This window comes from Octopus sinensis, linkage group LG10, assembly GCF_006345805.1.
Source record: "Octopus sinensis linkage group LG10, ASM634580v1, whole genome shotgun sequence".
Lineage (NCBI taxonomy): Eukaryota > Metazoa > Mollusca > Cephalopoda > Octopoda > Octopodidae > Octopus > Octopus sinensis.
This window is the reverse complement of record NC_043006.1, coordinates 28,866,187-28,891,034: the sequence shown is the minus strand read 5'-3', so window position 1 is coordinate 28,891,034 and position 24,848 is coordinate 28,866,187. Positions and strand designations below refer to the sequence as shown.

At 36.0% G+C, this 24,848-nt stretch overlaps 1 protein-coding gene across 1 annotated transcript; it reads right to left on the bottom strand.

Moving 5' to 3' along the window:
- Positions 1–1,680: 1,680 nt before the first annotated feature.
- Positions 1,681–22,248, bottom strand: LOC115216381 (sperm-associated antigen 7 homolog). The gene is made up of 7 exons (XM_029785676.2): positions 21,914–22,248; positions 20,299–20,366; positions 10,576–10,664; positions 9,835–9,919; positions 7,211–7,300; positions 5,840–5,993; positions 1,681–4,171 (listed from the first exon to the last, which is right to left on the bottom strand). The coding sequence occupies exons 1-7, from the start codon at positions 21,990–21,992 to the stop codon at positions 4,026–4,028; spliced, it is 711 nt and encodes a 236-aa protein (XP_029641536.1). The 5' UTR covers positions 21,993–22,248; the 3' UTR covers positions 1,681–4,025.
- Between the last annotated feature and the right edge of the window lie 2,600 nt (positions 22,249–24,848).

Sequence of the window (24,848 nt, the reverse complement as noted above, 5' to 3'; positions counted from 1 at the left end):
GTGCCAGACGAGGCTGGCAAACGGTCACGATCGGATGGTGCTTTTTACATGCCACTGGCACGGGGCCAGATGAGGCTGGCAACGGACGGTCCCTGATAATCTCGATACACCACCCTCAACTAGGTGACCTATATTTGTTATCCATACAGACACTACCAACATTCTTGCATTTCAATGATCCAGTAGACATGCCACCTCTATCTACATCAAGCACCACACACTGATGACAAAATGGCATTCATCTATTGTCACTAAGTTATTATTACATCCATGTGACTGGAACTGATCACTGGATGTTAAACTTTTTTTCTGTTATGCAGAAGCCACTCCTTAACACTTCATGCTTCATTGACTAAACAACATTAATATCCATGTGGAGGGTTAGATCAATTATTACAACAATGTGACCCAAATTGACAAATGGTGATTAGATTCTCTAAGAAAGAAGCCAACTTGTTTTTTCTCCATTTTGTCGCAATCCACTCCAATCCATATGTCCAAGGAATTGGTCATATTTTCTTCAAATCCATGAAACTTGAAACATGAGGAGTTGGAAGGGCATCAAGCCATAGAAATCATCCCAAATCAGACTAGGATCTGGTGCAGCTTTCCAGATTGCCAGCCCTGGTCAAACTGTCCAACCCATGCCAGCATGGACAATGGACGTTAAATGATGATGATGAATTCCAACAGTGTTGAGAGCTACTTCTTTTTGTTTGTTTTCTCACTAACATGTGTGTGTGTGTGTTGGGTGCATCTGTAAACTTTAGCAGCATGACAGTCCCCTTCTGCTATAGACAACAGGAGATTGTAACAATTACAGCACCATCTACCACTGCTACCCCTGAAACAAAATCAAATAATGCTGATGCAACCAGTAAATATTTCATTGTTCTTTCAGCCTACTTCAAAGTAAATGGGTTGGTTTCAATGTTGCTGTCATTATTGGCTATTTTACAGTGGACTCCACATCAAGGACAGTTGTAAACACCCAAACACCCAGTTTACAACTGGCTGACCATTTAGTTGCTCTTTACTCTCACCTCAGGACTTTCTTCCACACATGAGTGTTATGCATATAATAAAACATTCTATACTATTCACTGATCCCTGCTATGTTGTTAAGTTCAATGTCAGTCAAAGAGTACACTCCTGGTACTCCACTATCAGTAGAAGTATTGTATAGTTTCATCCTCATGTCTAACTTCTCCATGACCTCAAACTTCAGGTGCTTTTTTTTATGATGCACACTCCATACCTTGTGTAGTATTTATTCCAGCCAAGTTACACAAATACTACTTTACCACTGTTTCAATTATAAATGCAGTGAATCAGTGTCAGGCTCACCTATAACCCAAAATACCATTGTACACAAAATTCAATTAAAAAATAAATATAAACCTGGCGTTAGGAAGGGCATCCAGCCGTAGAAACACTGCCAGATTTGACTGGGCCTGATGAAGCCTTCTGGCTTCACAGACCCCAGTAGAACCGTCCAACCCATGCTAGCATGGAAAACGGACGCTAAATGATGATGATGATGATGATGATGTCTTTGTGGTTTGCAATATCATGTATAATCACAGCTGAATTAATCCAATCCAGAATGAAAAGCTAACATCTCACCAGGTCCACCACCTTCACTGAAGTTTATAATGTCAGACATGCAGACTATGAGTCTAAAACGTTGGACAACTAATTGATCATATGGTGATTTTTCTTCTTTTATTGATTTTCATCTATTTTCTCAAGGTTTTACTTGAATGGAGAGAAGTAAGTTTTTGTACATAGATACCATTCCTTTGTTGGAAGTTGTTCCTACTGATGTTAGATTTCATTCCTACAGCTAGATATTGTTCCAACCAGGGCTGGTTTTAAGCCACATGGGCAGGTTTGTTCAAATTGGGCCCCATGCCAAGAGAGGGCTCTATGCATGTGCTCAAGTGGATATGCTATGATGAACTTTTAGTATTTCATTGTGGCTGATGATGAAGCCTCAAGCCCTCAATGCATTTTGGCTGAGACTAGCATACTACATGAAACATAAACAATCAATCTTCAGCTTTTGTAGAGTAGAAGGCCCCACTAACAATTCTCTAATTGGGCCCTTCACTCCCTAGCGCCAGCCCTAGTTCCAACTGCCTAATCACTGAACAATGAAATGCCAACCAGGTAAAACTGAAATAATCAGATTGTGTACTTTGTTCAGGACAACACGACACAATGATTGCAACAATTAAGTCCAATACTTTAACATCTAAAGTAAGGCATATAACACTGCTTCTTTCAGTTTACATGACAAAAAAAAAAGCAGCAGTTAGTGATAATTTACTCCTTCATTTCCTAGCCATCTTTTCATGTATCAAATATTTGAAGGGTTTAGGTAAACAAACATTTTCATTAAGTTGATGTTTGGAATACAGAACACAACACAAGGTTCATAAATAAAAATTAAATATTTTAAAATAGGAAGATTTGTATAACAGATCTAGAGGCAGCCTCATGCAATTTGAAAGTCCAAAGTGCTTAGCACTATGAAAACTGTCCAACTGTTACATTTATGGCAACAAAAATCATTACACCCATGTTAATTATAAATTTTTAAATTAACAAAAATCATCATGCTCATGTTGCTTAAAAATATAATTAACGTTGTTTTGTTGATTTTTAAAAAACAAAAATTAACCGTACAGCCATCTATGTATCATAATTAATGCATATATGCTGTTGAGAGGCATGATGTGTTTTTATCCAGGAGAAAATCTCTTCATAGATATGTTGTTAAAAACACAATATCAGAACAAGATAAAATATTGTCCCAGCAGTAATTCATAAGATAACCAGATGCATTTCAGCTTTCTTGGGCCTTGTCAATGACATGTACTCATTAGTCAGATACCTAGACAAAATCTGTCCCCCATGATATATAGGGAACAATAGATAATACTTACCAATATTGTGAATAGCCGCTGGGCTGAATAAAAACTTATGTATGCAACTAAAACAGCATTAAATTAAAACAGCTATCAATATATTATACGTCATGTATATATACAGTTGACAGGCAAGATAGTGTGGTTTTCATCTGAGAGAAAATCTGTATATAAATATGTTGTTTTAACCCTTTAGCATTTAAACCGGCCAAAATATTCTGCCTGTTTTATATTCAAACTGGCAAGATCCAGTCATTCAAACTTACCCAACAATGACATTCTAAAAATAAACAATCACATTATTGTAAACCAAAAGCTATGAGATAATGCAGGATTAATTCAAAACAAAGATTATTTGACAGAATAATCTGAATGTTAAAGGGTTAAAGACAAGATATATACAAGAGAGAAAGAGACAAAAAAAAAAAAAAGAAAACCATCCTGCCAGTGACTCATGAGAACACGAAATGTATTTTGGCCTCCTTGAAAGTTGTTTGTATTTAGCTTGGCAAGCTTTCTGCACTGTCAGTGAATGTATTAGTCGTGGTTTCCAATATGTTGAAGGGGACAGATTTTGTCTGTGCATGTGACTACTGAATAACAAAGCCCCCAAAAAAGGGCAAAATAAATCTGGTATTTTTTATGAATCACTGCTAGGACCATGTTCACCATCCTCTGATATATATATAATGTTTTCAACACAGCAGGTCTACAAAACAGATTCAGGCAAAGATCCATAGCATCATTGTCCTCAATGGTGCATATATGTTAAGTATGATATATAGATGGCTATATAATATGATGCTGTTTCGATTGTATACACTGAGATTTTAACAATATTCTTGTAAATTATGATCAACTTTTAACAAATTCTTATATTATTTTACAGTTCATATCATTTAAAAAAAATGAACAACCTTGAAATATTGTCAAATAAGATGTGGAAAGTCATTAAAAACAATAATAAAACTTGTTAAGTTGTTTTGTATCTTTTTTAAAAAAAAACTATGATATAAATGGTGGTAAAAAATGAAAGGGGAGGGAAATCTGGAAAAAAAAAATTCTATAGATACAATAATTAGAAGACAGGTGTCAAGGCTGAGCAGTATCTTCAGAGGAAGGACTAACCACAGAGGGATCTGGGATTGAACCAGTGTCAGTCTTTAGTTTTTTCTTAGCTCGAGTGTCAGCCAGGACCTGTTCAATAGTTCTGGAGTCTCGCTTGTTTTCACTCGGAACTGTCAGAAGATAGAAGATAAAAAAGTAAGCAAAAATAATGTGTTTTAAAAGCAGAAAAACATAACAGTATAAAAAAAAAAATTAACAATAATCCTTCCTGCTATAGGCACAAGGCCTGAAATTTTAGGGGATGGGGTTAGTCAATTACATTGACCCCAGTGTGCAACTGGTATTTATTTCATTGATCCTGAAAAGATGAAAGACAAAGTCAACCTCAGTGGTTGCCTCAGCTCACCACCACCATTCTTAGAGGACCTACAAAGGATATGGGCCCTAAACCTTCTTCTAGACTTACTAAGTAAAATTAAAAAACAAAGGCAGAGATGATAAATGGAGGGAAGGCAGATAGTGTATCAGGTAGGAGGGGTGAAGGGACTGTGTACTTTGCTAGAGTAGAGGCCACTATAATGAGCTGGCAGAATCATTAGCATGCCAGGCAAAATGTTTAGCAGCATTTTGTCCATTTTTACATTCCACTGAGGTTGACTTTACCTTTCATCCTTTCAGGGTTGATAAAATAAGTACCACTTGAGGGCTGAGGTCAATGTAATCAGCTTATCCCTTCTCTCAAAATCGTTGGCCTTGTGCCACAATTTGAAATCAATAATAACAGAAAACATTAAGAAGAGAAAACAACAGCAAACATGACACAGTTCCAGAATCAAGAAAGTGAAACGCAACACGAGAGTGTGGACAGAGTTGGATATCAGCGACCTCTCAATTAGCAGCAGGTAACAGCATGAGTTTTCAGCCACCCACCATCCATCTATTTAAAGTTATATATATTGCTATAGTACATTCACACCTACAGTTTGCATCTAGTCTGGAATCCTCATCATATCCAGAATATCAGTCTCCTGGGAGCTTTCAAGATAGGTGCAATTAGATGAATATCCTCAATTAGTCACTTAACACATCTTGAACATGTTGCTACTCTAGACATTGCTACATTAAAGTTTTGACATCTTTGTAGCTCACAAGATTATCTATCATCTTTATAACAACTTTGGCCACCCCACACTTACTGAATACTTGTTTCTCAGTTTAACCAGATGAAAGTGTTAATTCACAGTCAAATGGTTAATAAACATTTAGAGTGGTTACTGTCCATTATATTTCTAAATTAGAGGACAGTGAGTCTTCTGGATTACTACAAGGACACCTCTGGAAACATCCTCCACATGTAGTGTAATCCCTAGATTATACTTCATGTACTACTACAGGTAGATTTGTCTACCTATGCATGTGAAGATTGGATCAGGCAGATATTGTGGAAGAAACCTTCATGATTCTACAGAGGGAAGGCACTACAGCAATGCATTGTGGAGTACAGAGGGTAAGATGAGGCAAGTAAGACATCTTGGTCATCTACTGCATTCGTCTACATCCCCAATTGTCTTGACATGGTCTTGCCACTGGATTGAAGATGGTCACAGCCAAGAGAGGGAAGTTAACAGTGCATAACCCTGCACTTTAAACACAGTCGCTGCACAAGTCATTTAACATCATTACTGGAATAACAATGAAATTTAATTTCACAGTTAAAAGGTTGACAACATCACCCAACACCAAACTATTCCACATGCTCTAATGAGTAAAGTCTAAACAGTTTGTGAACATTGACTTCAAGAACTCACAGTTGCTTCACAAGAAGTTCAAAAACTCACCAAAGCCATAAGATTTGTTTGCAGTAGTCTGCTTGGCAGCATCTTTTGCAGCTTCTTCACCAATTAAATGTTTGTATTTGTCTTTATAGTTGTGGGTAGGGTTGGAAACAGTTTTAGATTTTGAAGATTCAGCTTCCAGCTGCAACTCAGCTTCCTGAAACAGTAAAATAAAACCATTACATATTGAAATGTAGTACTGGTAAACAACTGGGGAGATGGGGGTATTCTATGTTATCACCAATGCCCTTCCATAATTTGTAACCTATGTCTCTATAAGAAAAATTGTTTTCCAGTATTTCTTCAGGTCTGACTCTTTATGTTCTGTGTTCAAATCCTGCTGGAGTCAACTTTGCTTTTCATATTTCCAGTCTCAATGATATTGAATCCCTCAAAAGTGTTGGCCTTAGCATGTTGGGCAAAATGCTTAGTGGCATTTTTCTAGCTTTTTACATTCAGAGTTCAAATTCTGTTGAGGTCAACTTTGCTTTTGCACTGGGTCAATATATTCAACTAACCCCATCACCAAACATTTCAGGTCTTGTGCTTATTAGTAGAAAATAATTATTAGTATTAAGGAAGTATGCTGGCAGAATCATTAGCATGTTGGAGAAAATATTTAGCAGCTTTTCCTTTGGCTCTACATTCTGAGTTCAAATCCAACTAAGGTCAACTTTGTCTTTCATCTTTTAGGGGTCAATAAAGTAAAGAACCAGTCAACTACTGAGATAGATGGAAACAACTTGCTCCATCTTCTTAAAAATTGCAAACCTTGTACCAAAATTTAGAAGCATTACAAAGGCAAGAAGCTGGCAGAATTATTACCATGTTGGATAAAATGCTCTTTTTTTTCAGCTCTTTATGTTCTGAGTAAAAATTCTTCTAAACTCAACTTTGCCTTTCATCTATTTGGAGGTTAATAAAATAAAGTACCAGGCAAGTACTGGGTTCAATGTAATCCTAGCAACTTTTCCCAAAATTTCAGACCTTGTAGTTATGTTAAAAAAAAAATTATTATTAGGGTGGTAAGGTAGCAGAATCATTAGAGCATTAGAGAAAAGTCCTTGAGGTTGTTTACATTCTAAGTTCAAACCCCAACAAAGTCAACTTTATCTTTTATCCCTTTGAAGTTGATAAAACAAAGCACTGGTCAAGTACAGAAGTCAGAATGTGTGTCATTAGCCAGCTGGAGGAAATGTCTTCCTGGGGCTATAAACGTCAGTAGCACTGTCTTGTACAAGATGCCACACTTGGTTGGCAATTATATGTTACGATTCCATACTGCTACTGTTTATATTTTGCTCAGAGATTTAATATAGTTTTAGGAGGATTTTTACAAAAAGGCAAACTGTTTAAATGAATAAGGCTGCTGACCTTTTGTTTGGCAATCTCTTTAGCCTTTTCAGGATCCCATTCTTCGCCCCTTCGGTAAGCTAGAACTTCTTCATCAGATGGAGTAAATTCCTAGATTTTCCATAAAACCAGATAAAAATAGTAACAAAAAATATCAATATTGAAACATAACAACAGTCAATAGATAAGCAATATTAAAGTAGTGAACACACAAAATGTGGGGGGCATTTCTGAGGAACCTAAAATGAGAGAGAGAGACTTTGGTAACACTACATTGCCCAGTCTCTTATCAGTGTTAAATCTGAACAACAAAGAAGTACTGTCATATTCTAAGCCTAGAAATGACTGAATTTTGCATTCAATCTAACACCCAGAAAATACTTATTCATAAGCAAACAAAGGTTTCTTAAATTCTGCAATTTTCATTGGTTGGTGGAGAGGCCATGTTGTCAGCTAAGAGGATTAGTAACAACTGTAGAAGTAGTGGAAAGAGCGGAGACAACATATTTATGGGTTTCAGGTTTTGATGAGTGACTTCCTGCCAATCAGTCATGGAGTGGCTGTGTGGTAAGTAGCTTGTTTACCAACCACATGGTTCCAGGTTCAGTCCCACTGCGTGGCACCTTGGGCAAGTGTCTTCTACTATAGCCTCGGGCCGACCAAAGCCTTGTGAGTGGATTTGGTAGACAGAAACTGAAAGAAGCCTGTCGTATATATGTATATATATATATATGTATGTGTGTCTGTGTTTGTCCCCCTAGCATTGCTTGACAACTGATGCTGGTGTGTTTATGTCCCCGTCACTTAGTTGTTCGGCAAAAGAGACCGATAGAATAAGTACTGGGCTTACAAAGAATAAGTCCCGGGGTCGAGTTGCTCGATTAAAGGCGGTGCTCCAGCATGGCCGCAGTCAAATGACTGAAACAAGTAAATGAGTAAAAGAGTATGATTGTTCTGTGGCTGCAGTCCAAGATGTCAGAATGTGTGGCAGCTGCACTGCCTCAGGTGTGGGTAAAGGCCCATATTGTGGGTTCCTTTTGATCTTTCTAATGAGTTAGTTGTTGGGTTGGAACGGACACGATATTCTATGGCTCTGAAGAGTAAGAGTAATAGGGGTAAGGTCAGTGTTTGTGTTGAGAATATACTTTGTTAAGAGACATCTTAATGGTGTAGTTAATGTTGAGGGACCTTGTTGCATACCATTAATGTAAGGGGTGGTGTTCTTCAAACGTATAACAATTCTGTCTTTCTGCTATTGAAGGAGACAAAATTGGCATGATCACACTAATGGATGTTTTTGAACTCCCTCTTTATAAAGTCAGTGTGGGTTTCGTGTGAGAAGTCTGAATTGTATATGGGAAAATGAAGGGTGCCATTATCTGTATAGGAGTGGGTGTTGTTGGATGCAATGATAAGTAGGTTGCTGAAGTAGAGGAGTGTGGGTGAGGTGGTCATAAAAACAAAGCCCTGGAACATACCAGAGTCGATAGGGATGTTAGTCAGAGAGAACATCATTAGCACACACCTTGATGATACAATATGATTCTAAATCACCAATCCCCAAAATGAACAGATGGAGCCTGTTATCAGACAGTTTTGCCAGGGGGTTTTGCATTCTAGACATAGTCAAAGTTTTGCTAATGTTTTCACAAGAACCCATGTGAGTGAAACAGGAGAGTAGGAGAGTAAAATGGCTTTATGAAAGGCGACTTTCATAAATCAGGTCCAGTGAAGAGTACCGTAAATCTTCAAGTATAATCCACATTTTTCCCCAAAATTTAAAGGTCAAAATCCCTAGCGCATACTATATACGAGGTTAAAGATGAAAACTATTTTCTAAGCCATGTCCGAGTCTCTATTTGCTGTCCGGTAATGTTTATTCAGACACATTTTGTGATGTCGGGCACAAAAATACTTTAAGCTAAGCCTGAAAGCCATGAAGTCATAAAAGAATCATCCATAACTTGCAGTAAGCAACATTTATTAAACGTTATTACTGTTATTTCTTTATTTTCTGCAAACAAAATGCACAAAAAAGCTACACGTTTGCATTGTTATATATATACAATAATAATAAAGGATGTTGCTGTATACATTTTTACAAACCAAGGACGTTATATAGACCTCCTTGACTCAAGATAGAGAGGGGGGTGCGTATTATACACAAGGTTTAGATTTTCCAGAGGTTCAGCCCCCTAAACATCCCCTGTGTATTATACTCGAGAATTTACAGTAGGTCTTCAGTTTATGAAAGCCATTTTGTGTCAATTAAAGAGGGAGAGAGATTCGAAGCATTGGAGGAGATTGTTGTTAATGGCTGTCTCCATCAACCATTGAGATGTTGGGAGTGTGATAGGATGACAGTTGACAGGGTCAGAGGGGCAGCTTAATGGTCATTCCTTAATCTTATGAGAGGAAAATGCCGAAATTGAAAGCTTGGCTAAGCTCTAAGGATTCTTTACATTTGAACAACATTATTGCACACAGACAATTATATTTGCTGGTTGCTACAGAATTACTAACATTTTAATAATTAATAAATATTCAATAATATCGTTTCTTTTATATCAGACACAATCCTTAAAGTAGCCAATAAATAATTTTTCCTGGATAACGAAAGTGTAGGCGTTAGAGACATCTGTTACCTTTTTCCATAACATAACATATCTGTCTTGTTCCTCTAGACCAAATGAAAATGATGTAAGCCCTGCAACGTCAGCTACTTCATGGCTGCAATACAAACATAGGAAATATTTGTCTCATATTTAAAATATTTCATGTTACAATAAATTTTTAAATAATTAAAAACACAAAGCAATTATATCATTAGTATCCATCCACATTAACATCCTTGCTGATGCTGAAAGAATCTGACAGCATCTCCCCATTGCTTGTTGCAATGTTTTTTCATCTCTCATCACACAACTATAGACCAAATGACCAGTTGTTGCAGCTGTTGCTAATGCCATTGTTTGGTACAGTTTTTAAAACTGGAAGGCTTCATAACACTGTCACCAGTATGAACTGGGCATATTTTATTGTACCACCAGCATTAAAGAAGTTGCCTGCAGCAACATTGAGCAGTCTTTTCTATTTTCTATCAGTTTTACTTCATAACAACTGGTCTGCTTTTCTTATCACACAAAGATATCTTATATTGAAATTTTCACATTTAAATTCAAACATTCAAGCACAATTTTAAACAAGAACGGTTTCTTAAGTTATGTTCCAAACATCATTTTTACAGTTAAAACATTAGTTATGTCATTAAAACACTCAAAAAGTCTTGATTATCTTCAAAATTAATTAAGAACTAATAAATAGTGTAGTTCAGTAGAAATATGATTCTGAAATGGTTAATGAATAAAGAAGAGCACAATACATACATAATGGCACGGAATACTTTGTCCATTGGTTCCCATTTGTATTTCTGTTTATTACTGTCTGTTACAAATGCATGGATTCTCTTTTCAGTCTGTAAAAATGACAGAAATTTATTTTAAAACTGTTGAAATGTTTGAGATGAATTGCTGTAAAAAAGACAGTAACATTTCTTCCTGACTACTAACTCTGATCTTTATATTATACAGTATCATAGCTAAATTAATATTATACAATATCACAGCTACATTAATATTATACAGTATCATAGCTAAATTAATATTATACAATATCATAACTAAATTAATATTATACAGTAATATAGCTACATTAATATTATACAATATTATAGCTACATTAATATTATACAATATCATAGCGACATTAATATCATATATTTTATTATAGCTACATTAATATTATACAATATCATAGCTAAATTAATATTATACAACTAGCACTATGACCCAGCAACGCGAGTACTGTCCAAATCTCTGACCAATCACATACAGCTAGCTGGCATTCAATTGGCGTATCAAGTTTCGGGCATTTTGATTGGGTTTTGGATAGAAAATTCACAAAAAAGTCACTTCTATTGATTTTTTAATGGCTTTGCAGTGTGACTGGGGAAATATAAAGATGTGCACGACCACCCTTAGATGGTTTTGAATAACCAAAGAAAGTGTGAGCTCTCTAACTGAAAAATTGTGGATTTGTATAAAGGATACATGCACACACACACACACACACACACAGACATTTTTCCGTTTATATATATAGAAATATTACAGCTACATTAATATTAAATATTTTATTATAGCTACATTATAGACTATATTAGTGAAGGCACATGGCTTAGTGGTTAGGGTATTCAAATTGCGATATTAAGATGGTGAGTTTGATTCCTGGTAGTGCACTGTTTTCTTGAGTAAATCACTTTATTTCATTTTGCTGAAGTTCATTCAGCTGGCAAAGATGAGGAGTACCTGTATTTCAAAGGGCCAACCTTGTCACATTCTGTGTCATGCTGAATCTCTCTGAGAACACATTAATTTTATGAATAGGCTGTTGTGTTGATCAGATTAACTGGAATCCTTGTCGTCATAACCGGTGGAGTGCCAGTTAGTTACATTACATTAGTTTTGTGTACAAGTGTCATAAGGTGTCTTATTCCAAGATATGTATATAATCCCTCAGTGGACTTGGACTAGAACCATCAGTCCTAAACAAAGGATAGTAATGTCCTTGTCTGCTAAAGCATGCATTTTCGAAAATTATAATCATACTTCAAAATAACCAAATCTCCAGGCCCTAATCAGCCCTACAGTGTGTACCAGATACACAATAGGAACCTTAGCCAAGTCATTCATTTATCAAAATAGTTTATAATATTACCATGAGGTAAAAAAAAAATGGTTGGGAACCCCTGCGCTACAATGTAAAAGTTTATAAGAAAACTAGAGATGGATGTATGGTGGTGATGAAATAGCGAATATATTGTACATGTAAGTGCTAATGAAGGCCCTGGCTTTAATGAGCTTTTCTACAAGTAATCACACAAAAATTAACAAATAGAAATAATGAGAAGTTCTGCTTGATGACAATTAGATTTTTATATTAAAATCTGTTGAGAAACTGCAGAAGTTCAAATCTAGAAAAGTCAGTCTTCTCTGAGACAAAAGATTTGAATCATCATTATGTCTCATCTTCTACTATGTAACAAGGGACACAAAAGTGCAATAACAGCTGAAAACTGACTTTATTTAATATGTGAGAAGGAAATTGGCTGGAACTGAAGAATATGCAAACAGTGAAAATAGTGTCTAAATAAAGATTATCATAGGTTCTCTGACAGATTAACGACTTTAAAATATAACAGATGCACTGGAATAATTTACAGTATGAGAAATCTCAAAGTAGAGGGTTTCTCAGAAAGTAACAAATTTTTCGCCTAGATGACATAGTTGAACTATGGAACTAGTAATAACTTACTATTTAAGGCTTGAAATGTTTAGAAGCAGTTCGGAGAATTCCTATCTCTATTGATAACAAATTAACTTTTTATCTTTGCATGAAAGACAAATTGTAGAGTATTGTGTGAACTATATGTGAAGCTGCATGGCAGTGAAATACAGTGAATGCAGAAATTTTTAATTTGGTAAGAATAAATTGATTATGGTCTGTTTCATCAACACTATCTTGCGGTCGTGCTTATTGCTCGGATCACCATGACTTGTTCTCACTAGTCAGTTCGGTCTGCCATTGCACATAGAACGGTTTCTCAGGTGCATTTGGAGTCCTTGAACATTTACTTTATGTAGATTCAATGTGGTCTACCAGCATTTGTGTACTCAAGGTTCAGTTCTCAGAGGAGAGACTGTTGCAGATCATCTTACCCTTTTCTCTCTAGCAATTCCAGCAAATCTTGTTCTTTCTCTGATGATGTGTGATATTGGTAGTAAATTACATAGAGAAGTTCTTTCATAGTGCATTGCTTTCAGATGTCCAAGGCAGCTCAAAGCATTCTTGTCTAAGTTCCATCAATGTTCTTTCCAAGACATTTTGTTGGAGTCCATATTGTACATCCATATGACAAAACGGATGGTCTATTTAATACTACTCAATTTCTAAAAAAGCAGTTGGGGCTTATTGGTCAATGTTTGCAGGAGAGATGACTGGTACTGATCAACAACAGAAACAGAGGAGACATTCTAGATGAAAAAGTGCTGTAAGTTGGTGACAGAAAGTATCACTAGAAATGGTAAACCAAGGAAGACTTGGGAAGTAATTAGGTCAGATTTATCTAAGAACATTGGATCTGGTTAGATAAAGAATCTCTCAATAAAATAAAATAAAATAAAATTAAATAAAACAAATGCTACTTAATATTTCTAAAATAATTAATTTTTGTATTTTCTCCCTAAAATGTATTTTAGAGAGAAAATAAATTTTGTATTTTCTCTCTAAAATGGTTTTTGTTTCATTTAATGTTTTATCAAAATTAGGATGATAGGTGTTGTCTATGAAATAAAGGTATAGATTCCACACCAGCGTGATAGAAGAATGCAGATCCATCCAACTTATGCTGAGAGAAAACAATGGTGAAGATTATATCAGTGCTATGGTTCTAATGTTGTGAAGATTGCTGAAAAGACAAACTTAAGGTATTCATGAAGGAAAAGTAAATATCTGTGGAATAAAATAAGATTGTTTCTTGAACTATTTCTTTTATATTTTGCTTATTTCAGTCACAGAACTGTGGCCATACTGGGGTACCACCTTGAAGGGTTTACTCAAACAAATCAACCTCTAATTATTTTTTAAGCCTAATACTTATTCTATCAGTCTCTTTTACTGAACCACTAAGTTACTGTTGCACAGGGGACTGAACCCAAGACAACATGGTTGGGAAGAAAGCTCTTAACTACACAGTTACACCTGCACCTCATTATAAAGATTTTAATTACAGGTAATACGAGTTAAATGAATGGGCTGATAAAATAGTAAAGTACAATCCCATGAAATTTGAATTCAAACCTGTTAGCAGTATTCTACTTCATACTCAGGTAGATCAATTAATTCATTGTGTCATTGCATCCCAAATTGTCTTCAGATGTGAGAAAGAGTCAATAGGAATAGATATTAATAAATCATCTCTCTGAAACAATAAATTATTTATTACACTAGTACATTATATGAATAAATATTTATCTACTATTTATATTATAACTAACCTACTTAATGTTGAATGTCAAGTGGTTTATTATCAACAGATTGCAATGATAACAGAGACTGTCTTGTACAATGCAACATGGTAAGAGCAACGTTAGGGAAGTAGGATTTCTTGGAAAGACAGTTACACAGTTAAAGTGGAACAAACAGTGGTTTCTAGTGCTTTAGCCATCATTGATTGCTTGTGAGAGGTCATATTAAATAAAAATATGACGATAAACAAAAACTGAATAAAGAACTTTTAGCAGTAATGGCAATTACCAATGACAATGGGAACTAAATGTTCTGAACAGCAGAATAAACATCATTTATTTTAAACAGTCTATCATCATCATCGTTTAACGTCCGTTCTCCATGCTAGCAATGGGTTGGACGGTTCGACCGGGGATCTGGGAAGCCAGAAGGCTGCACCAGGCTCCAGTCTTATCTGGCAGTGTTTCTACAGCTGGATGCCCTTCCTAACACCAACCACTCCGTGAGTGTAGTGGGTGCTTTTTACGTGCCACCTGCACAGCCTATATATAAACTAAACTGCTTATATGTAAAGTAGAAAACATAGAAAAGATAGAAGCAGTGCAGTGTACAAGTAGCACATTGTTCATCCATTCATTTTATACCTGTTCTTCTATGCTAGCATAGAATACCCTTCCTATCACTAATGTCTTCAAAGGTGCAAAGCCAGTGGATGGGAGAAATGACAGCAATGTCACTGCTTGTAACTGAGAGATTATCAGAGAAACACAAATGTAAACAAATATACAAATACATACACCCATCATGGTCATCGTCAATTGGCATTTTCTATGCTGATATAGACTGAACAGTTTAACAGTATCCAGCAAGTCACAGGGCTGCGATGTGCCACAATGTCACATATATAACAAGTAAAAGAATAGCAGTATTGGTATCACATTCATTCCTTGGTTACAACTGTTTCAACATATGGGTTAACCCTTTCACATTTACATTGGCTATACCTGACCCATATATTCTACTTGTTTTATGCTCAAACCAACTAGAACCTGCCTCTCACACTTACCCTCCAATGTCATTCTAAAAATTAACAATCACATCACTGAAATCTCAAAGCTACATGATAAAACACATTTAATTTAAAACAATGTGAATAAGCATTACATTTGACAGGGTAATCTGAATGCTAAAGGATTAAATAAATCATTTAACAAGTTGGAAAACATGAATATGAGCAAAGATTATATAACAGTGATGATATAATATTGATTATATATTGTAAAATCCATAGACATTTCATGACCTAACGGATATATCAGTATTATTTATTCATAAGAACATGATGAAATGGCAATAAATTTTACATTATATAATCGATGTAACATAACTATTGTTCATATTCATGTTTTCTAACTTGTTACATGAGTTATTTAATCCATATGTTGTTGAAACAGCTGTAACCAAGGAATACATGTCATACCAGTACCTCCTTTCTTTAGCTTGTTATTTCATACTCTGTGACTGAAGAAAACCTCCTGGACTTTCAGTCTGTGTGAAACACAAACTTCTACTGAAGCATTGTTCTATTCTATACATTCTGTGAGTTAGTATTCGCAAGCATGCGGACTGAGGTAACTGCCTGGATTCCTTGATCCCCCTTTCATTTATTTTATGCATATATGTATTGAGTTCAGTCCTACTGCATGGCACCTTGGGAAAGTGTCTTCTACTATAGTGTCAGGCCAACCAAAGCCTTGAGTGGATTTGATAAACGGAAACTGAAAGAAGCCTGTCATATATATTGGGTCATCCCATAAATAATGTGGTTTTTTATACTTCTTTTATTTCTCAAAATTAAGATAAACAAAGTTCTTTTTTAATCTAAAATATACTCTCCTTCATTTTCTACAATGCTCTTCTATCTATCTGGTAGATTTGCAAGGCCCTTCTTCCAAAATTCACTTGTCCATTATGAAAAATACTCCTCCAGTACTGTTCTGACCTTGTCTACAGAATCCATAATTTTTCTGTCCAAATGATTTTGAAGACTGTGGAATAAATAATAATCAGATGGGGCATTGTTTCCCATTCAAGTTGTTCCAGTCTTTGGAATGTCATCCTTGCATTATCCTGATAGAAGAACACTTTTTGTCTTGAAACCAAAGATTGTCATTTTCCTTCTAGTGCTGACTTAAGCCACTCAAGCTGCTCGCAGTAGATCTCCTTTGTTATTGTTTGGTTTGGGTGTTTAAAAGTTCAAAGTAGACTAAACATTTCATATCCCACCAAACAGATAATAACACCTTACATGGGTGAAGACCTTCTTTAGCTTGGGGTGCCAGTGTTCCTCCTTTTGCTACTCACTGTCTTCGGTGCTTGACATTTTTATAGAGAATCCAATTCTTGTCACTAGTCAGTATTCGGTCCAAAAAAGGTTCATTCGTGAGATGTGACAGCAAAGAAGCGAACACATTTGCTGACTTTTCCAATGGCATGCAGGTGTCAATGAATGGTTGAATGACCAAATCCAAACTTCTCTGCTAGTCCCTCAACAGTTATAATGGGATTTTGTTCCACTAGGGTTTGCAGGACATCCTCAAGCTCTACAGATCCTCCAGGATGAGGTTCGTCGTCTTCTAGGCTGTAGTTTCCAGCATAGAATTTCTGGAAGCAACGTTGACACTGGCTTATGCTTATTGTCCGATTCCCATATACTGCATTAATATTCCTCACACTGTCTGTTGCAGTGTTATCTTTATTGAACTAATAAAGCAAAATATATTGAATATGCTGCTTTGTCACTTCCATTACAGCTTTGAAAAAATAACTGTTAAAATCGAATTGCACTCTTCAAAACTTGCACTAAGAATAGATACAAGGTAAAATTACTACCTGCTTTTATAGCAAGTTGATGCAGGTAGTTTAACCCGTCCTACTCTGACTTTTAGTCCATGCAATTGAAAAAAACTGCATTATTTATGGAATAACCCAATATGTGTGTGTGTCTTTGTGTCCATGTTTGTTCCCCCATCACTGCTTGACAACCAGTGCTGGTGTGTCTATGTCCCTTGCAACTTAGCAGTTTGGCAAAAGAGACTGATAGGATAAGCACTAGGCTTACAAAGAATAAGTCTTGGAGACTAAAAACCCTTCAAGGCAGTGCTCCCACATGGCTGCAGTGAAATGACTGAAACAAGTAAAAGAATAAAATCATCATCATCCTTTAACATCTGTTGTCCAGTCCAGCATGGGTTGGATGGTTTGACCAGAGTAAACTGAGGGGCTGCACCAGACTCCAGTCTGATTTGGCACAGTTTCTATAGCTGGATACCCTTCCTATCACCAGTCACTCTGAGAAATGGGTGCTTTTATGTGTCACCGGCACAGGTGCCAGTTGCACGACACCAATATCTGCCATCACTATTATTTCACTTGGCTTGATGGGTTTTCCACTCATGCACGGCATATTGCTGAAGGTCATTTGTCATTGCCTCCATGAGGCCCAACGATCAAAAAGTGTTTTTGTGCCACCAGCACAGGTGCTAGTTATGTGACACTGGCACAAGTGCTAGTTACATGACACCAGCACAGGTGCTAGTTATGCAACACTGGCATTGGCCATATTGCCTCTGTGAGGCCCAATGCTAGATAGGTGCTTTTTACATGCCAGTTACATGACATCAGCATTGGCCATGACTATGATTTCACTTGGTTTGATGGGTCTTCTCAAGCACAGCATATTGCCAAAAGTCTTGGTCACTAGTCACTGCTTCCATGAGACTCAACATTTGAAGACCATGCTTCACCATCTTATCCCATGTTTTCTCAAGTCTACTCCTTCCACAGGTTCCCTCCACAGTTACAGATTGGTACTTCTTTACACAGGTGTTCTCATCCATACACATGACATGACCATACCAGTGCAGTTGTCTCTCTTGCAAACCACATCTAATGCCTTTTATGCCCAACTTTTCTCTCGAAATGCTTATACTCTGTCAAACATGCACACTGACATTGCACATCCAGCAAAGCATGCTAGCTTCATTTCTTTCATGCCTACGTGTCCTTGGTAGTGACAGCCCATGTTTCATTGCTGTGTAGTATAGCTGTTCACATGCAGGCATCATACAATCTGCCTTTTACTCTGAGGAAAAGGCCCTTTGTTGCCAACAGAGGTAGGAGCTCTCTGAACTTTGCCCAGCCTATTCTTATTCTCACAGCTATGGTCTCAGAGCAACTATCTCTGCTACTGACTTGATCAGCTAGATAATGGAAGCAATCAACTACCTCTAGCTTACCCAACTGGCATTTGTCTATTGGAGTCTATTTTCTGTGCATTAGTGTTTATTGTACCTGTGCACCTTCCACACTCAAAAACTATTTTCCCAGTGTTAACCTTCCTCTGATATTGCTGCACCTCCTATGTGTCCATAGCCTGCACTGGGTACATTGTATGGAATTTCTAACAGATCGAGCAGGGCCATCTACCTGAGAGCATTTGTGGTTTGTCTGCTTTCCTACTCACTAAGACTTTGATTTTTGGTAGGTTAACTCTAAGGCCCTTTGATTCTAGACCTTACTTCTAAATCTGAAATTTCTTCTCTAGTTCTGGTAGTGATTCAGCTATAAGAACAAGGTCATTAGTACAGAGGAGCTCCCAGGGACAGCCTGTCTTAAATTCCTCTGTTGTTGCCTGGAGGACTATGATGAACAGAAGGGGGCTGGACCCTTACTTCTACTTTGAATTCACCGCTCATTGTCAACCCTCATCTTGCTGACTACATTCCTATACATGGCTTGTACAACTCTCACCAACCACTCATCTATCCCTAGTTTCCACACTGATCACCAGATAAGGGATCGGGAGATCCTGTCAAAGGCTTTCTCCATATCAACAAAAGCCAAGTACTGCAGTTTATCTTTGGCTAGGTACCTCTCCTACACCTGCCTTACCAGAAATATAGCATCAGCGGTGCTTCTCCCTGGTACAAAACCAAACTGCATCTCATCTAGACTAATTCTCTCCCTAATTAGTTGGGCTATGAGCCTCTCTGTGACACACAGACATATATATATATAAAATCTTTTTAATTTGTTTACAAGAAACATTTTGAATATGCAAGCCACAGTCTGTACTGATATAATGTAGAATAAATATAGAAATAACAATAATCCTTGGATGGAATTTATAAACATTTAATGCATCACTATACGTGTTTCCACAAATCACATGTTTGTGTGATCTTAAGACATGATTTGTGGAAACGCATGTAGCAATGTATCAAATGTTTATAAATTCCAGCCAAGGATTATTGTTATTATTACTACTTATATATATATACAGTTAATCCAAACATGAAAACACAAAGAGAAAACACAACAACGCGAGGACGTGGAACAAATATAGTATTATTGGACGTTCAGGAAGGAAGCGGAGCTCTTCGCCAGAAACATAGGAAAAGGAAAGATCCAGAGAAGGGAAGACAGAGAAAAAAAAAAATCCCCAACGGTACACACGCGGTCACATATATATATATATATCGAAAGGTAGAGAGAGATTCCTTTTATCAAATCCACTCACATGGCATTGGTTGACCCCAAAGCTGCAGTAGAAAACACTTGCTCAAATTAGCATGCAGTGAGACTGAAACCAAGTTGTTGAGAAGCTAACTTCCCAACAACCATGCCTGTGCATATTGTTGTATGTGTGTATGCATGCATGCATACATACAAGTACACCACTGCTTTATTGTGCAACAGAATTTGATTATAAGTAGGCTAATAAAAATTTAGAATCAAATAATTCAAAGTGATGTGAAGCCAGTTGAAAAACAGTGTTACTTTACTTTGAAAAAAAATAAGAGGGAAACGATGGAGACAGATAATCAGTATATGTTATATACATGTTCAGTATTTTGGGGACATACATCATTAATGATGGTTGTTCTCATTTATGAAAACAGGAAGGAAAGATGAGGGTGGGTGGTAAACAAAGATTTTAGAAACGTTTTATTAATTCTCACCTGAGCCCGAAATTGTTCTAACCTGTTCTTTTCGTCTTCCTGCTTTTTCTTCAGCAAAGCATTTTGTTCTGTAGGAAAATAAACATTAGAATCAGTCATTTGAAGAATTCCTACATATTTCAAAATGCTTTCTTTTCATATTGCCTTTGTCTTCTGATAGCACATCCACACCAATCTCAGCTTGCTGTATAAGATATATCTTTTGAGGCTATATATTCATAGGAAATTTAATTATTGAGGAAAACCATACATGTGTGTGCGTGTATGTGTGTCGGGGTGATCATGATTGGAATACCTGTGATCAAAAGTCGGCTCGGACAGGGCTGTGATGGTAAACCTACGACAAGTGTCAACATTGACACGTGAGTTTTTAACTGAAACGCGATGGATTTAAAAAAAAAAAATCTCCTTGCAATACCGTATAATAATAATAATCAAGAAAAGACAATCAATAAGCATATACCTACAACTGAAAATAAGTATGTCACTCCAATAGCTGAATTATTAAAGAAATCAGAATTTCGAAAAGCCGGGTTGAGAAGTTCACCACTAACAACAATACCTTACCAAGTATCGGAAGAGAATCTTTGGAATAAAAAAAAAAACAGTTGAAATCATTTCCTTTATTATATTACTTTTTTTTCCTGATTACTAAATACCATTTTTATCTTCCTGTAATATGTAAGACAGCGAAATTCTAGTCACAATAGCGGGAAATGAAAAAAAAAAAAAATGTAAAGCTAAGGACGTAGATTGCTAAAGCACTGCCTACCAGTTTAATAATGCTGATGAAGTTATTATTGATTAAAGCATACGTATTTGTATATTTAAATTCAGTACGAATGTACAATGTCTTCAGACAAGAGGATTAAAAAGAGAAACACGCAGTTTGCAAGCGTGTATATATATATATATCCGACATGTTCGGATTTTTATAAATGCTTTCCAAACCATACAATTTATTTTCTGCACAGCAGATGTATTTTTACATGATGGTGATTACTGAGAAAAGTCTGGTGGCTGGAAAGCATTTAAAACGATCCCATGTTTCAACTACTGAATCTCCAAATACGATTATTTACGTTTTGTGTGTGTGTGTGTGTGTATATATATATATATATATATACATATATATATATGCATGTGTGTGCGTGAAATTTTACATAATCGAAGTTATTGACTCCATATTTTATCAAAACTTGAATATAGGTGAAGCGTTTAGTGTTTTGATAAATATATGTACATTTACACATATATACCATGCATGTTTTATATAAATATACATATTACTATTTATCATACACCCACACACTAGATAAGAACTATATAATTATACATATAACTATACAGTAAACACGCCAGCATATATACATCAACACTATACTGTATAAATTTATTTTGTCTGGGAAGGAAGAAGTAGGAGACAAATTAGCATTATAAATGTCAATGATCTAACTATAGTAAGCTTATATATATATATATATATATATATATATATATATATATATATATATTATAGAATACATTAGATGAATTCGTGCAAATTTTTCTAACAATGTGTGGGTTATACAATTATAAACAGTAATTTTAATTCCCTTCTTAAACGGATACTAACCTTTAACTCTTTTTTTAGCTTCATCTCCTATAGACGGCGGTGGTTCCATGGAACCAAGTATTGAACCTAACAAATCCATTTTAAGTAGTCGTTTTTTTAAAAAAGAAACAAAATATGTAGCAAGTGATGTGAGGTTACTTAGAAATGGAAGCTCCTTGGAAGATTTTAGCGGTCAACAAAGAAAAGCATGTCCGACTGCACCGTAAATAGGAGTGTATTTCAGAGTTATCCCCCCTACAAGCTTATCTCTACGTAGCTGTGGTTCCTCATCTAATCTCTTTGTTTTTATTCCGATTATTTCACTTCCAGTTAAATAAAGAATAAAATTTAATTTCTAAATAAACTTTTCTAATTGCTTCCCAACTATATTTTTCCAATACAGTCAGCTCTGAGCTGACCAAAGCCTAGTGGGTAAATCTGGTAAACTGAAAATGAAAGAAAACCCGTAACACATATGTATGTATGTATGTATGTATGCGCGCGCGTGTTTGTGTTTTTATTCCACTTCCGCTTGACTACCAGTGCTGGTTTGTTTACGTCTCCGTAACTTAGTGAAAAGCGACCGATCCAATAAGTACCAAACTTAAAATGAAAATAAGTACTGGAGTCGATTTGTTCGACTAAACCCTTCAAAGTGGTGCCTTAGCATGACCGCGGTTCAAAGACCGAAACAAGTAAAATATAAAAGTAAGACAAAGCAGAAACGTTAGCAACAAATTAAGAAAGTACTAAATTTCATCTATGAAAATGATTGCCTCCCTTGTTGCCACTCTTTGTCGTCATTCTCCCACTGCGGAGTTCCTCCTGCATTTAATTGGGTTTACTCTCGTCGTCTGCACAAAGTGAAAGTAGTCAGTCCCTTACCTTATAATCTCCAAGGTGAGTGGTGAATTATTTGTTTGTTCGCAACACTTGTTTAATATAATCCTTATTTTAGTTTTCATCAAAATAAGCTTTTGTTCTGAATATCATTTCCTTTGGATACAAATACTAAAATGGAATTGATTTATTCATGGTCACGATCGGATTAGAACAACTTTATGCTTTAAATACGGCCTTGGTATCCTCTCGACCCCCTTACTGATTGATATTAACTTGTATGTATTGGGTGTGAAATGTGTAATAATCCTTTGACCAAACTCTACAGTTATATTAAGTATGAATTGGTTTCGAATGTTATTTGACATTGAACGCCAATAAGAAATATATTTTAATATAATTAAATTGTTTGCTTTTAATTAAGGCAACAAGAGAAATACAGATTTAAAACATTTTATTTATTTATTAAAAAAAAACTGTCGATTGGGGAAATATACGAAACATTATTGAAATTGATATTGGTGATCAATTAAAAAAAAGGAATAAAATCATGTCGTTAGATTATTGATAATTTATGTATTTCGAATTTTCCAGGTGTTTTATGGTGATCTGTGATATTATTGATTTTTATTTTCATAATATCAGTATGAACTACATATTACAGCACCTAATAGTACCATATATATATATATAGGCATGCCTTAAGTCGGTAATTCATTCTAAGACATACGACTTAACCCGTAAAATGACGTAACACGAAAAAACAAAGAGAATATTATTTGTATTTCTTAAAAGAAATGAAGTTGAGAAAGACGTAACGCGAAACGACGTAAGCTGAATGAATGTTTGTGTGTGTGTGTGTGTGCGTATGTCTGTGTATACACACACATACATACATACATACGTACGTACGTACGTACGTACATACATTACTCCATATATGCACACACACACCCACGCACGCGCACACACACACCCACGCACGCGCACACACACACACATATACTGGCAATGATTGACGTACATCTGGTTACTGAGTCACGGATGTACCTTTGAATGCACCTTTGAGTTGGCTTTGTTTGTTATTACTAGATTCCAGTTCTAATGTATTCCCCTGTATCATTAATTTCTTCAATATTATCATCATATTGATAGTAATAATTTATTAGTGTTGTCGTTATTAATACTCTTGCATGAATGAATGTATGTTCGTGAATGCGCGGGCCGGCATGCTTGTAGAGGTATCTTTCAGCTGTACTATGAGGAACTCGGCATTAAGAGCAAAAAAGAGAAAACTGTAGTGTCTTCTTTTCTTGTGACGCAAGAATGAACTTGCTTTGTTTTTTTTTTAGTTAATCTAATTCTCAACATAATTAACAATTTAAATATCATTTCATAGATAGAATACCTGGATATAACATAGTGTTTAATATTCTGCCTGTCTCTGTGTTCAGAGCTCAAATTCCGCCGAGATCGATTTTGTCTTTCATGCTTTCGTGGTCGATAAAATAAGTACAAGTTGAGCACTGGGGTTGATGTAATCGACTTTCCCTCTCACCTGACCTGGTTGGTCATGTACAAAAATTTGTGCAAGACGCTTAGCGACATTTCCTCTATCTCTACGTTCTGAGTTCAAATTCGATAAAGTAAGTACCACCCAGTTGAGCACTGGGGGTCAATTTAATCGACTTGTCTCCACCCCAAAGCTGCTAACCTTGTGTGCCAAAACTTGAAACCAGTAAAGGTCTATACTGACATTGTAAACATCGTTTCAAGGGTAGAATACCTGGGCGTAACATGGATGTTTAAAATACCTTTTATCTTTTACGTGTTTCAGTCATTGGACTGTGGCCATGCTAGGGCCCTACCTTGAAATACTTATATTTATTTTAAGTTCGGTATTGAAAATAATAATAAGTCTATTGGTTTCTTTTTACTGAACCGCTAAATTTCAGGGATGTAAACAATCCAACACGACGACGACGACGATGATGATGATGATGATGATGATGACGATGACGATGATGATGATGACGACGACGACGATGATGATAATTTCAAATTTTGGCACAGCTGGTACTTAATTTATCGATTCCAAAGTCGAGCTCGGAGGAAT

Coding starts and splice junctions, on each gene's coding strand:
- LOC115216381 (XM_029785676.2), bottom strand. CDS start 21,992: ATGGATTTGTTAGGTTCAATACTTGGTTCCATGGAACCACCGCCGTCT. Junction 10,665..20,298: donor TAGAACAATTTCGGGCTCAG/GTGAGAATTAAT, acceptor TCATTTTTACAG/ACTGAAAAGAGAATCCATGC. Junction 7,301..9,834: donor ATGTTATGTTATGGAAAAAG/GTAACAGATGTC, acceptor TGGAAAATCTAG/GAATTTACTCCATCTGATGA.